The sequence below is a fragment of the Canis lupus genome, chromosome 27 (assembly GCF_011100685.1).
Source record: "Canis lupus familiaris isolate Mischka breed German Shepherd chromosome 27, alternate assembly UU_Cfam_GSD_1.0, whole genome shotgun sequence".
NCBI lineage: Eukaryota > Metazoa > Chordata > Mammalia > Carnivora > Canidae > Canis > Canis lupus.
Window position 1 is genome coordinate 3446352 of NC_049248.1, and position 14153 is coordinate 3460504.

The following is a 14153-nucleotide window of genomic DNA, read 5'->3' on the forward strand; positions in this document are numbered from 1 at the left end:
GCCTATCTTTCCATTTTTCTATCTGCATAGGGCACAGAATCTGGCACACAGTGAATGTCTGATAAATGAATGAAGGGAAGATGGGGAAGAAATGTCCATTGTTGCCGCAGCTGTGGCTGTGAGCACAGCCCTCAGGTCCTCTCTGGTGGACTGTCCAGATGGGTAGAAGGAGCAGGAGGGGGAAGAGGGGAGACTGCCACCGGAGACATGGTTGCTTCCAGCTCTGGGATGAAGAATCAAGGCCAGAGAGAGGGCTCTCCTACCCTCCCTAGCCCAAGAACAGGGCTCACCCTCAGGCCACTGGGGGGTGGCCCCGCAATGCAGCCTCATCACCATGGGGGCAAAGGCCATCTTGCCCTCCACACAGTGCTTCCGGATGGTATCGATGACTCCAGCAGGGAAGTGGATGTGGAGGTCACAGAGGAAGATGATGCTGTGCGGGTCCTGGGGACAGATGGGGGAGAGTCAGCAGACCCCACAGACCAGGGCAAACCCCTGACCCCACAGAAGTCAAGCCACTCCTGAGGACACTCCTCAGGCTCCTTCCCACTTGAGTGATGGACAAACTTCCACAAAACAAACCGTTGAGCTAATTTCCACAGTATGGGGCCCCAGAGCGCAGTTCTCGGAGTCAGAGGATGAATTCTGACACCTCCCCTCCACCCCTCATGACTGCAAGGACTTTGGACAAAGGCTCCACTGTCATTTGGCCCTAGAGCAGAGCAGAAAGGACCTCCCAGGTCCTCATTCTTTCCTCCCCGAGGAGCTGACTGCCTCACACATCCCAGATGTCTCCACCTCTTAACCAGTCTGTAACCACGTCTCCCAAACCCTTCCCAGGCTATTACCTTCACCAGGTCTATGCCGGCCTGAAGCCCAGCTGAGCGCTCGAAGTTTCCACGCAGCTTCATGTACTGGTAGCTGCAGGGAGAGGAGAGGAAACAGAGGCAGAGTATAAGGGCTTGGCAGCAGTGATCCCTGGAGGATGCTGGCAGGCTGGGAGAAAGATGATGTGTGCTCCTAGGATGGGATATGGGCATATGAGTCCTCTGGAGAAAGCCAGACACTGGGAATCAGGAAAGCTACATGGGACTTCTGGCTCCGCCCAGTACTCAGCATCCGGGATTCTAGAAAGCAAGTGGCTCAGGCTGGGCTCCGGCCAGGGAGCCTCCTCACCTCCGCAGCTTGGACCTCTTGAGGGCCATCTCCACGTCCATGTCCTCACTGCTGTAGTCAGTGATGATGATATTGAAGTGTGGGTCACCAGTGGCCTGGAACAGCTTTTCCATGTCTCTGATGAACTGCTGCACCCAGCGCGCCTGGTTCTTCACTACCATGGTGGGCAACAGGGAAAAAGAAGCAGTGATGCCAAGAAAGGCACCCCCACCACCAGCTCCTGTATGAGTCAGGACCCCATTGGACCTCTGCAGCTATGGAGGAAGCCAGTAGGAACGCAGCAGAGAGGCAGGAGGCAGAGGGGGAGCTCACCAGTGAAAGGGGCCTCTGTACCCCGTTGCCCACAGAGCCTGCAGGCAGGGCCCCACGGGAAGGCCTGGGCCTGGGGTTCATCCTCAGCTTTCTCACAGTGACCCGACCATGCTCAAGCCCCGTTTTCTGTCCATCCTGTTAGCACCCTTCATTTCCTGTCCTAGCTCACAGTTATTACAAGACTGTTTCGTGCTCCCCCTTCCCTTCATAAAAGCCAGCTAACCTGCTCTATGTTTTGTCCCCCAGAACAGTTGCAAACCCCAATATGACAACCCGGCCATGATCGCGTCCAACCCTGACACCGGGCACACCAGAAGAGCAACTGGCCTACGAGCCAGCATCTTTTCCAACTGCAACACTTGGCCGTGTGACCTCAGGTCCTTGGCTATAAAGTGGCCTTCCCCCAGGCTCTTGTGAGATCGAATCAGGGAGCAGAGCCTTGGGTGCTCGCAGTTACATTTAGGGTCCCCACTCCATTGATAATGGCCGGGCTCGGCCTGAGGCTCACCAGGGACAATGAAGTGGACCACGGCTCGGTGATTCCAGGAGAAGCCCTGCGGCCAACACAGCTTGGGCTCTGGGGCCCGGACATTCAAGACATGTCTCCGGCGGTTGTGTGAGCCCCAAACCAGGCCCTGCAGGTTCCGGGGCTCGACCTCTTCCCCACCAGCTGGATCGATGCCCTGCCAGCCGCGGGTAGACACATACTCGGAGAGCCGCACGGGCCGCTGCCCCTGTTCCAGCAGCTCGAGCTCCAGGAGGTAACGACCCCCGCGTAGCTGGTCCTGGCGCTTCTCCACGTTCACAATGCGCTGGAGCTGGTACTTCCTGTGGCAGAAAGGGTGGGCCGCTTGAGTAATTCCTCCCCCCCGCTGTGGGGAGGGGGCCGGGGGAAATACAGTATGGGAGAAGCCCATGAGGCCAGTGGTCAGGAGACTCTGGTTTTTGCCCTAGAGTTGCCATTGGCTAAGATGCTTACACCAGGGGCGCCTGGTTGGATCAGTCGGTGGAGCATGTGACTCTTGATCTCAGGGTTGTGAGCTCAAGCCCCACGCTGGGTGTAGAGCTTACTTACTTACTTACTAAATAAATAAATAAAATTTAAAGATAAAAGGCTTCCACCAGATTCTTAATCTCTAGCGATCACAGCTTCCATCTTCAAAAATGCACCTACAGACCTGGGATGACCTCTAACATGTGTTAAATCTCTAAGATTCTAAGTATGTAAAGTGAATGTGTTTCCTTCAGAAACGGACCCTCATTAATAAACTCTGTCCACTCACGGTACATAACACACAATGGATTATGAGAAATGTTGATTGGTAGCTCAATATCATTAATCTTCAGGGAGATGCAAATCAAAACTACCATGTGATACCATTTCGCACCTGTTAGGATGGCTATTTTTAAAAAAGGAAAATAACAAGCATTGGCACGGATGTAGAGAAATTGACACCACAGAGGGAAATGTAAAATGACGCAGCTGATTTGGAAAAGAGATGGGTAGTTTCTCAAAACATTAAACACAGATATGACTCAGCAGTTCTACTCCTAGGAATATCCCCAAGAGAACTGAAACCATGTTCACACAAAAAAATTATACGCAAATGTTCATAGCAGCATTGTATTCATATTATGCAGTAGTACAAAGGAATGAAGCACTCAGTACATTCTACAACATGGATAAGCCTTGAAACTGTTTTGCCAAGTGAAAGAAGCCAGATACAAAAGGCCACATATTCCATTAACATGAAATGGTTATTATAGGTTAATCTATAGCAGTAGAAAGTCGAGTAGTGGTTGCTAGGGACTGAGAGGAGGGAGAAATCGAAGTAATGCTAACAGATACCAGGTTCCTTTTAAAAGTGATGAAAATGTTCTGGAATCAGATAGTGGTGATGGTTGTACAGCATTATGAATAATACCTAAAAAACACCGAATTGTACACTCTAAAATGGCTCATTAAAAGTTATATGAATTTTATCTCAATTAAAAGAATGTCAATTGGTTAAATGAATGAATGCAAAAACAAGAAGTCAGGCCATGTTTTCTGCCCTCGCCCTTCCAGCTCTTTCCTGGGGTCTTGTCTCTTCTAGTCTCAGTTTTGCCTATTCTATCCTTTACCAGCTCCTTCCCCAATAAAGGGGACCCCATCTTCCAAGCCTTCCCCGTGCTCGACACATGTCCTGGGCCAGGTACCCAGGGGTGTCAGAACCATGCCTGACTGGTCCGACTCATTCTCAGGAATAGGGGGTCCCAGGTGCTTGACCTTCCAGGGAGCCTGAAGCAGGGGAGCACGCTCCAGCCCCCAGGTTCCTGCCCTCAGGCCAGCTGGCTGTTGAGCCCTAGCCCCAGCCCCGGTCCCGGTCCCAGAAGAGCCCTTTACCTTACCCCCGGCTCCTCTGGTTGAGCTTCTTCAGGAAGACCCGCGTGACCTCGAGAGCCTCCTGCTCTGGAAGCAGCAGGTTGCCAGACGTGTTACAGTTCAGATCGATCCAGTCAGTCCGCAGGGCTTGGAAGTCAACATTCCGAGCACTGAAGGTCTGGTCCCAGTTTACCACCGGGTCAAACATGGGCACATATTCGAACACCTCACTCATATCCTCTTCTTCTTCCTCTTCCTCTTCTTCCCCCTCTTCTTCTCCTTCCACCTGTCCTTCCTCACCTGCAGCTACCACTACCTCTTCCTCACCAGGCCAACCCCTCCTGGGGGCTGGGGGCTCCATCCTATCTCCCCTTCTCTGCTCTGCAATGTATGTCTCAACTTGATTCAGCCACTGGGACTGCCCTAGAGTCTTCCTGGGACTGTTACCAGTGGGCCTGGGCCCCTTGACTGCAGGCAGTTTCCCTGCCAGGGGCCCCGGAGGCCACTTCTCAGAGTGAGGTGGATCTTCGCTAGGCTCAGGGCTGGGTCTTTTCTCTCTCTTCTCTGGTTGCTGGACTGGGACATCGGTGGTCCTCATAGGGAAGGGAGCTGTGGAGTTCTGCTTGGAAAAGGGTGCCAGAAGACCCTCCTGGGGCTGAGCCAGGAGTTTCCGTAGGCTTCGGAGGTGGTAGTCAGTGACATCCTGCCCAGGGGTAAAGGTAGGCCCTTGTTTTCCTTCTGGCATCATGGCATTCTGGTCATTGGAGTCAAGGGTTTCCTCTGCTGCTTCTCCATACTGGGATTCTTCTAGAAGGCCTTCCTCAAAACCTGTTGTTAATAAAAACCATTCCTCACATTAGAGTTTCTAACCTTTCCCAGACAAGATATACAAGACAGCAGTTGATCATCCGAATGACACACCAATGAGTTTCAGATGGGGATTATACCTGGGCTCTGCTGCTTGCTTACTGTGCGACCTTGGGCAAGTTACCAACCTCAACTAGCCCATTTAATCCTCTGCATAAAAGGAATAATAATGTGTCTTTCATGGATTATCGTGAAGATGGAGTGACATAAAATAGGCAAAGTGCCTAGCAGGTGCTCGAGGGACCCAACCAATGGCCCCCAACATGCCCTAATTCCTCAAGAAGCAAAGCCACTGGATGACAGTGCTTCTCTATAGCAGAACTTCCCCAGTGACGTGCCAGGGATAGCGATCATTCAAGCAGTCCAAGTAATCTCCTCTTGGCTCTAATTCTCTTCCAGCTGACCACAGCACACTGTTAAAAACAATGTCATTTTCCATACATGGGTAGCATGGAAAAGGTAGGCATACCATCTTCTATTCCTCCAGGTATATGGGGAAGGACTATGTGGCTTTGATATTCTCTTCGGGGGAAGGGCTGGCATGGTTTGAAGGTCCTCTAGAAACAGACCATGGTCATCCCTCCCAGCCTGACCTGGAAGCCTCAGTGGTCACTCTATACCTGGCTTCTCCGGCCCCTGCTTCTCAGGCTGGTCAATCTTGATGTACTCCCGAAAGCTGAACCTGCAGGAGGAGGGGAGAGGCAGACTGGTACCCAGTACCCTTGCAAGCTAACATGTGAGGCTCTGCTGGAGGCGCCAGCAGCAGTGCAGAGTCATGCCCTGGCCTAGAGTGCAGAAATGAGGCTGTGTGGGAGAAAGAGTATCTGTGAGCGCATGGCATGCCCAGGAAGGGCCTAGACTCCTCAGGCTGGAAGGGCATTCACAGCCCCTCTCACCCAGGAAGCTCTCCTGGTCCTGCAGAGCCCTTCTGTAATACTGTTTTCTTGCCCAACTCGGTGTTACTCACCTGTCCTGGTAGTATGAGTTTTCCTGGTAGAAGCATTTATTATGGGTCTCCATGTGGCTCAGGCGGGTATAGTCATTGGGGTAGACGAAGGACAGGTGAACCTGGAAGAGGAGAAAGCAGCCACAGGAAAGAGAGGGCAGGACCTCGGTAAGAAATCAGCCCACCAGGGTGAAGTCTGCCCCTGGCTGGGACCACCCAGGGGAGAAGCACTGTTTGGAGCTCTGAGAGACAACACTTGTTCCATTCCACTCTTCAGGCCTCCTCTCCTAGGCTCCCTGGACCAGATGTAACCCCTGACGCAAGCTTCCCAGTGCTCCTACCTCGGCTCCTCCACAGCTGCAGCCAGCACCATTTCCTCCCTGTCCTGCCATCTCATCCTCTCCTGCCACCTTGAAACCTTTACCTGCAACCTCTCAGGGCCCTGGAACAACCCCCCTTTTGCTACTCCACTGCTTCCTGCCCCTCTTAAACAACTTCAGACAATGCCACCAATAAACTTCCCAGTTAGACCCCACCCATTCTCTGACCCAGAGGACAACTCCTGAGACTCCTGTTCGCTTCTTCCTGCTTCTAGCACTCCTCTGATGGTTTCTAGATCTGGATATATAGTATGCACACTGCCTCTGCAGTTTCCATCCAGGCTCTCAGTTCTCTAGAGCTAACTTCCCCTCTATAGTGCCTCATCTATGAGTTTAATAAGGACTGCTGGCTGATGGCCCAGTAAGACAGACCCAGGCAGGACAGGGTTGGGCAGCTCAAGGAGCAGAGTATAGGAAGCCTCAGGCCAGCCCCTCCCATCATCATCAGGGTTGGTGTCAAAGGGCTTACTAAGGCCGAGCATTCATTCTCGCAGTTTATAGGGTGGTTCATTGGGCCATGGGCAACTTGGAATGCAAGTTCACCCATCCCCTGGACCCCATAAGGCAGTCCTGTCTACTGCTATGTGGCATCGCGGGGAGGAAGAGTCAGCCCTGGTGCCCCTCCATCTCAGCCACAGGTGGCAAGCCCTCTTGATCCTGCCCCCACTGCCCAGCACCAAGACTTACAAAGCGGAGTCCCTGGTAACGCTGCAGGGGGAGCCCGTCCACCAGGTAGCTGGGTTTGTAGGGACAATCAGGCAAGACATGGCGGAGATGAGCCTTGGGGATCAGAGGCACTAAGGACAGTAAGGGAAGAGGGATGAGGGTGAGGATGGGAGCCTGGAACAGGCTGCCCTAGAGGCACAAAGGCTCTTGGCTGAGGGGGAGGCCCAATGGCCTCTGCTCTGAGCAGGCACCTTTTTGTATTTGCTCACAGCAGCGGTAGGCAGAGTCCAGTCCATCAGCTGAGGTTGCCAAACCAAGGCTGGCATCACTCATCTGGGGTGGGTGCATTCTGGGAGGGCCTTGGAGGTCAAGGAGTCGGATGCAGACCCTGGCTCATGGCATTGGGACCGCTGTACAGGGCTAGCCTCAGTAAAGGTTTAGAAACGTCCAAGAGGCTACTGAGTCTCACTCTAGGGCAGGGCCAATAACTGAATTTTCTCCTGGTCATTATGGGGGTTGGGATGGGGCTTTCTCATCTTTTATAATGTAAACGCTCCCAAGAATTTATGACTCCAACACCTTGGTGGGAACAGATTTCTCTCATTGGATTAGAAGAGTTGGGATCCAGTAGGAAACTATGATATGTGCAATTTTGGAGGGACCCATAGGGGATTTCTGGGCTCTAGTTCTACTTCTTGTCCTGAGATGTGGTTATATAATGTTTGTCGTGTAATGATCTGTATAATTGTAAAATTGTACATATATATTCTTGTACTTTTCTATGTGCATGTTATATTTTACACTGCAAGGGAAAACCAAGATTCTCTGACTTTTGGGATACAGCGGTAGTAGTGACAAATCTGAGGAGTCTCCTCTACTAACACCCACAGACCTAGCAGTGGATGGGCCCCAGAACGGATGACAAGTGGACGGCCACAGTTTTACCTCGATAGAGGGTATCCCGAGGGTCAGGCTGCAGCATGTCTGCGAGAGGCGGCTCCTCTCTGGGAAGAGAGTCTCGGGAGCCTACATGGCTGGCTGCTGTCTGGGGGATGTGGCCCACATCATCCATCCTTAGGACTGTCTCATCTGGGCCCAGGGAGGAAAGTACAGAAGCAGCTGTGAGTCCCAGAGCAAACCCAGAACCAAGACCCCTGCCCCTCTAAGCCCAGGCTTCTGTATCCCCCCCAGGGACAGTATGGGGTATGGGCGATCCCTCTCCCCTCTAGCCCTGCCCCCTCACAGACTGTGGGTTCAGCTACAGATATACCTTGGACCCACTCTGCTCGCCCCATGGCTACCATTTTATGTAAAATGAAAAAAGATACCACTTCCTCAAATGTGTTACTGCTACTGGCTGGAAATCCGACATTGAAGCCTGCTTCATCTATCTCATAAACAGCTATAGAGCACTTACTAAATAACGAGCTAGGCACTGCTCTAAGCAACTGATAAACATCAAGCCATTTCATCTCCAAATAAGCACTGTATGCCTTAGGTATTTATTAATTATTCCTACTTTACAGACTAGGAACTTAGGAAAGAGAATTTAAGTCATTTGCTGAAGATCATACAACCAGAAGTGGCAAAGGTAAATCTGAACCAAGGCGATACAGTCTCAGCCTCCAGGTTATGCTGTGTCTCAGACACATAAGCCAGCAATGCAGACTATGGCAGGGGCACCCCTCAGCAGCCCTGCTCCTCATACCCCTCCCCGCCTCAGTGTTCTCTCCAAGTTAGCCAGACCTCCTCTTTCTTCTACACCCAGGGCTAGTTACCTCTGGTTCATTGTACTAGTTTCTTACCTGAACTTTACAATGGGCCTCTTTCTTCTCGTTTCGCATTGCACCTATGGACTCCAGCTCTCCCTCCTTCCTCTTGCACCAACTCAAAAATTCGCGCCCCTTCTGCCTTGACCTTCGTTCACCAGCAACCTCCTCCCACCTGCCTTACCCATGCCACCCTATCCCCCTGTCCTGTGAATGCACACCTCCCTGGCCTGCCCCCATCCTGCCCTCCCAGTCTCCTCTCAGAACTCAGCTCTCCCTCCCTCCCTTGGGGTTCTGGCCCTGCCTGCTCTCCTACACCCAGGCCACATGGCCCCACCTGCCAGGTGGTGGTTCTTAGTGGGGCCTGTGGATGGATAGGAAATCATGAGCAACACAGAATACAACTGAAGAGTTCATTTACTGAAAATAAATCTAAAGCAGATGAGAAGGTTTCTTCAGCTCTGGTCACAGCTTTGCAAAGAACCATGGGTCCTTCAACTGTGAAATGAGAAATTAGCCTCATGGTCCCTGGATGCCCTTGAAATTGTACACAAAACATTGTGTGTGGGTAGACAAGGGCATTTTTCTGGGGCGAGGTCTTAGCGAGCTTCCAGCAGGTTCTCAAAGGGGTCACTGACCCAAGAGTCAAGGACCTTTGACCTTAGAATCCCTTTAAGTTCTGTTCCTTGTTCTGGATCCGCTTTCCACCCAGGTTCCAAGCACCCTAAGCTTTAGCCTCCACCCCTCCCCTGACCAAATTCACCTGATGGGACATGTTGGCACCAGCTTGCCTGTCTCCAGGGGAAGGGCAGAGCCTACTCACTTGTGAAGAGCGACAGGGAAGGGGAGTCAATAATAGTGAACTTGGCTCCAGGGTCGTTCCGTCGCCACTGGAAGAGAGAGGGTGGATACAGAGGGTTGGAGGTGGCTGGCTTTAGAAAGGGGTTCAGGGGACAAGGGGCAAGGAGTTCACCTAGTTCAGAGGTGAACTAGGAGGGCAGGAGCTCTCACCGCAACTTCCACATGATCTGTGCCCTTGTCATTCTGTTTGTGCAGCACCTCAAAGTAGTACCTCTGGGAGGCCACCAGGCTGGCAGGAGGGAGCAAAGACACAGAAGGTGATCCTCTCAGGTCCTATGGTCATCCCTCTGACCCACTCTTCCCCCATGCCACCCCAGCTTCCACCTCGTTCTCACTACCTGCAGCCTCCCCTTGTCCTTTCCTCTCTGCTCCCACAATCCCAGGAGCTTCACTTTTAATGCTGGCCTGGAGTCTCCACGCTGCCACTTACTCACAGTGTGACCTCAGCATTCTCTTCTGTAAGACGGCCGTAAGAACAGTACACACTTCACAGGAGAATCAGGAGAATCCACAGAAATACAGATCTTCCTCAACTTAGGATAGGGTTATGTTCTAATAAACTTATTGTAAGTTGAAAATATTGGAAGTCGAAATGCATTTAATATACCTAGCTTAGCTTGGCTCGCCCTGAATGCATTCAGGACACTTGTAGTAGCCTACAGGTAGGTGGGATCATGTGCCACAAAGCCTATCTATAATAAAGTGTTGAATATCTCATGTAAGTGACTGAATGAAAGTGAAAAATAGCATGGTGGTTTGGGTACAGAATATCGGTGGTTGACCCTGTGATCACATAGCTGACGAGGAGCTAAGGCCACTGCCCAGCTTCGCCAAAGACTATTGTACCCCTTGTTGAAAGATCCACATTCAAAATCTGAAGTACAATTTCCACTGAATGCATATCACTTTTGCACCATCATAAAGTGGAAAAATGGTAAGTAAAAATATTATAAGACTGGCTGTCTGTAATAATAATCCTTACAGAGTTGTTACTATGAGCTAAACACTGTTCTAAGTGCTTTATATAAATGAATTCACTTAATTCTTGTTTGTAGATGAGAACATTGAGGCACAGAAATCTTAAGTAATTTGCCCCAAATCACTGAGGCAGGAAGTGGTGGAGCTGGGATTTGGATCCAGGCAATCTTCCTTCTGGGTTCAGGGCATTGGCTGCCATGCTGAATGATATGTAATGTGCTCGCCACAGAGAATGGCACATAGCAAGGGCTCTTCCGAGAGCTAGACTGGCTTCCTGTGATTGACATCAGTGTTACCACCAAGTATTGACACGGTCTCGCCTTTGTGTGCAGGCCACCAGGTGGCACTCTGAAGTCAGGCTAAGTTCCCCTTCCAGCATGTTAATGCAATTCAGCCGATACAGGCTGGGAAAAGCCTGTCTCCCTCTGGTCTACTGAGGAATCAGGGATCAAGTGATCCATGAGGAACTTTCTGTAGCACAGGCAGAGAGCCAAGTGTCCAGGCTGCACCACTGCGGACATTTACAGGGATGGAGCAAATGGGAAGGACAAGGACTGGAAGAAGAGAGACCTATTTTGTTTTCCAGTCCTGAGTGTCACTAAATAGCTGTGTGACCTTCATCAAGTCACAACCCTCTCTGAGCCTCAGTTTCTGCATCTGTAAAATGAGGAAGGATGGGCCAGATGGTTTCTAAAGTCAAATACATCATTTAGCAGAATGCATGAGTGCCCAGTCATACTGCACATCTAGACTAAGGAAGGCTGGAGACAGGCCGGGTACCATCAGGCTCCCTGCCTCTGATTTGACCTTGGCACTTGATGTAGGTTTGGTTTTTTTTCTGTGCTAAGAATGTCATGAGACTCCCTACTTACCTCACTGGCTTGGAAATTTGGCTCCGAAATTTCCCAAACTCTCCAGGGGCAGTCCACTCTTTTCCAGTCTAGAGGTGTGAGGAGAGCAAGAAGAGGGAAGGAGGAAGATGACAATATGGAGGAAGGGAGGTGGGGAGTGCAGAGATGAGGAAGGAATGGGGAAAAAGGAGATATGTGAGCAAAGAAGAGGAGAGAGAGGGGAGAGAAAACAGGAGACGTGAGGGGAGTGACAGGTGACCTGGGCAAGAAGAAGCTCCACCCTTCTTATAAGGGCCCCAAGCAATAAGTCCCCATGGCGGGCATCCTTGGCACCATGCTAAGGACGCTAAAACCCAAAAAGGAGACGTGGCCCAGTCCCAGCCAAGAGATGAATCTTCACTCTTCCCCAGTTTACAGTCTATCCCTTTATAATACAGGGCAGGGGTGACATGGAGGATGCTGTCACGCCAAAGAGACTAATGGTGATGCGGGTGTCCTGATGCGAGCAGGTGCCTCTTCCATGACCTGGTTCCCGGGCCCAGTGGGAGAGCTCTGCGGATGGGCTGACCCTACCTTGCCCACACTGGCCAACAGCTGAAGGCCTGACACCTGGTCATCCCGGCTGAGCCAGAACTCAGCGTTGTCATCTGCAGCAATGGCAAATTGTATTTTCCCTGGGCAGTGGGGAAAAGAGTTTTGCAGATGAGAGCAAGAAGAACATAGCATGAAGGGCTGAAGGCCTGTTTTACTTCTTAGTAGGTATATTCTCTTCAGGGGGCTTGGTGCTGTGGCTTCCTTCCCTGTAAGGTGGGGGTTCCTCACCTTAGGAGATACCATGAACATGGGGAAGACTCACAGAAAGAGACAAGCTAGGGCCAGACTCTGCAAATCAAGGCATGAAGTGGCAGCTGGGGTGCAGTGGATAAAACCTCACTGTGACCAAATATCCCCTCTCTCCCCAGTGATGGACTAACAGGGTCCAGGCAGCCTAGTGTGGACTTACTTCTCAGCTACAGGCTTATGTTCTCTGGGTACCGTAAAGAATCTGGAGCAAGAAGCAGGAGGATGGGGCTTTGGGGGGCTGGCCTCACCATCGGTGAAGGGATGCAGGTAGCCAAAAATGCGGAGGCCATAGTTGGTCCATTTGGGGGAAACAGCCAGCTTCCTCAGGGTTGTGCGAATCTATACCAAGAAAGGGGAGGGAAACCATTATTCAGAAGAGGGAAGAGGAAACTGAAGAAAGTCGTCCACTCAGGGCTGATAGGAAGACCAGAGTTGGGGGGGAAGGGGGACAGGAAGGACTGGGCCATGGCACAGTGAGTGGAGTGTAGACAAGATCTCCACTCTTATTTGCTTTTTTGTCCCTGTGACCTTGTACAGTGCACAACCAGCCCAACTGTATGCAGTGGCTCTGGCTAATCTAGATCATGAGCCACAATGAGAACCTAAAGCTGAAATGATACAGAAAATGGCAGAGAAATCGCCAGGAATCCTGGGGAAGGGAGCCAGAGTAATAGTTACAGGCAGAAGAAAAGAAGACCCAAGATATAAAGGAAAGAAAATGAACTAGAAAGGAAGCAGGACAGATGAAGAAGACAGAAGACAGGGGGGAGATGAGAGATAGGGAGTGGGCAAGGGAGGGAAAAGAGGCTTGGCTAGACAACACTCACGTGGGGGTACAGCGGGAAGTGCAGGTTCCTCCGGAGCTGCTGAATGGAACTGCCACACCAGTCTTCGAACACATGCAGGTTGGCATGGCCCTGGAACTGCAAGGAAGCAAGCGGGTGGGTGCCAGTCCCGACCCGCGGCTGGAGGAGGCTGGGGGCAGAGACAGCCGCAACCCCAGTCCCAACCTCAGCCCTGGTGCTCCTCTCATTGCTAAGGATCCCATCCCACCCTGGCACCCGCAGCTTCCTTCTCATACCTCAACCCCACTGCCTGGCCCTGAGGCCTGGGTCTGGTTTTCTGGCCATGCTTGTGCACACATGCACACACAAAGGCACAGAGTCCCCTGGGCTCTTTCCATGCAAGAGGGGGGCTGGTTTGCATTCCCCAGGCAAGGGGAAGTAATAGCCATGACAGATAGGCAGAGACGACAGAAAGAACTGGAAGGAGGGCCAAGCTGGGGTTTCAGCTAAAGATCTGCTCTTCCCCCCTCCCCGTCCCCTTCCCCTTGTGCCTAATAGTAAGCTTCACAGCTGTCTGCTGGTGAAACCTTATCTACCCAGTAGTCTTCATGCTTCTGGCTCCGGTTGTGGGGAAGCAGCTGGGAAAGCGCTGCAGGAGGTCATTGGGGGCCACAGGAGGTCTTTGGGGGCCCCATCCAGTAGGAAGGCCTCCCATTACTCCTTAAGGAGCTGGAAGCCTCTCTCGCTCTGTTCAGGCCTCTCCTGGCACAACTACCAGGGTGCCTGGGACCTGGGCAGCCCTGGGAAGGTAGGAGCAGAGGATGTATGCTCTCTCCTCCTCGGGTGTGGCATCTGTGGGGCACAGACAGTTGGCGGCCAGCAGCAGAGGACCCCCTTCAGAAGAAAGGGCCTTAGAGCCAGTCCTCTCTCTGAGTGGGTGGAAGTGCTGGGAGTTTGAGAGGGGAGGGGAGGCTTGGGGATCCAGTCCCAATTTACCCTGACAAAGAGTTTCAGATTACCCCATCTCAGCAACTTTCTCCTCCCCCTCCCCCAGAGCTTAATCTCCAGGTTGTGGGAGGTGGGGCCTCAATCACTCTATACAAACAGGCCCTGCCCTTCCCTCCCCAGTGTGGCCCATCAGATATCAAAATCTGGGCTGCCCCAGGAAGGCAGAGGAGGAAGGGACACCCAGACTGGGAACCCAGATAAAAGGAAATGGCACAAGGTCTTCAGCAACAGATCTGGGGGGACAGATGGTGGGGGGGACTCCTGCACAGGAATGCCAAAGATCTGAGGTGTGGCCTCTGAGGAAACACAGCCCCACAGCTGGATCCAGAGAGGACACAGGACAGCC

The 14153-nt window shown here is 51.9% G+C and overlaps 1 protein-coding gene and 1 long non-coding RNA gene across 3 annotated transcripts in view; one reads left to right on the plus strand and one right to left on the minus strand.

Annotated features, from left to right (window-relative positions):
* B4GALNT3 (beta-1,4-N-acetyl-galactosaminyltransferase 3) overlaps nucleotides 1-14153 on the minus strand; it is a 132844-nt gene that overhangs the window by 41295 nt on the left and 77396 nt on the right. For both annotated transcript variants that reach the window (XM_038576381.1, XM_038576380.1), the window contains exons 4-18: nucleotides 12842-12937; nucleotides 12263-12353; nucleotides 11745-11845; nucleotides 11193-11260; nucleotides 9493-9571; nucleotides 9305-9371; nucleotides 7658-7801; nucleotides 6734-6843; nucleotides 5688-5788; nucleotides 5341-5402; nucleotides 3880-4681; nucleotides 1997-2316; nucleotides 1177-1330; nucleotides 849-921; nucleotides 291-444 (exon numbers count right to left, since the gene is read on the minus strand). In XM_038576381.1, the coding sequence (XP_038432309.1) occupies nucleotides 291-444; nucleotides 849-921; nucleotides 1177-1330; nucleotides 1997-2316; nucleotides 3880-4681; nucleotides 5341-5402; nucleotides 5688-5788; nucleotides 6734-6843; nucleotides 7658-7801; nucleotides 9305-9371; nucleotides 9493-9571; nucleotides 11193-11260; nucleotides 11745-11845; nucleotides 12263-12353; nucleotides 12842-12937 (2422 nt within the window). The remainder of the gene's footprint in view (nucleotides 1-290; nucleotides 445-848; nucleotides 922-1176; nucleotides 1331-1996; nucleotides 2317-3879; nucleotides 4682-5340; nucleotides 5403-5687; nucleotides 5789-6733; nucleotides 6844-7657; nucleotides 7802-9304; nucleotides 9372-9492; nucleotides 9572-11192; nucleotides 11261-11744; nucleotides 11846-12262; nucleotides 12354-12841; nucleotides 12938-14153) is intronic.
* On the plus strand, nucleotides 9188-9905 carry LOC111092728. The gene is made up of 3 exons (XR_005379708.1): nucleotides 9188-9385; nucleotides 9538-9599; nucleotides 9726-9905. It is a non-coding gene; the product is annotated as an uncharacterized LOC111092728 (long non-coding RNA).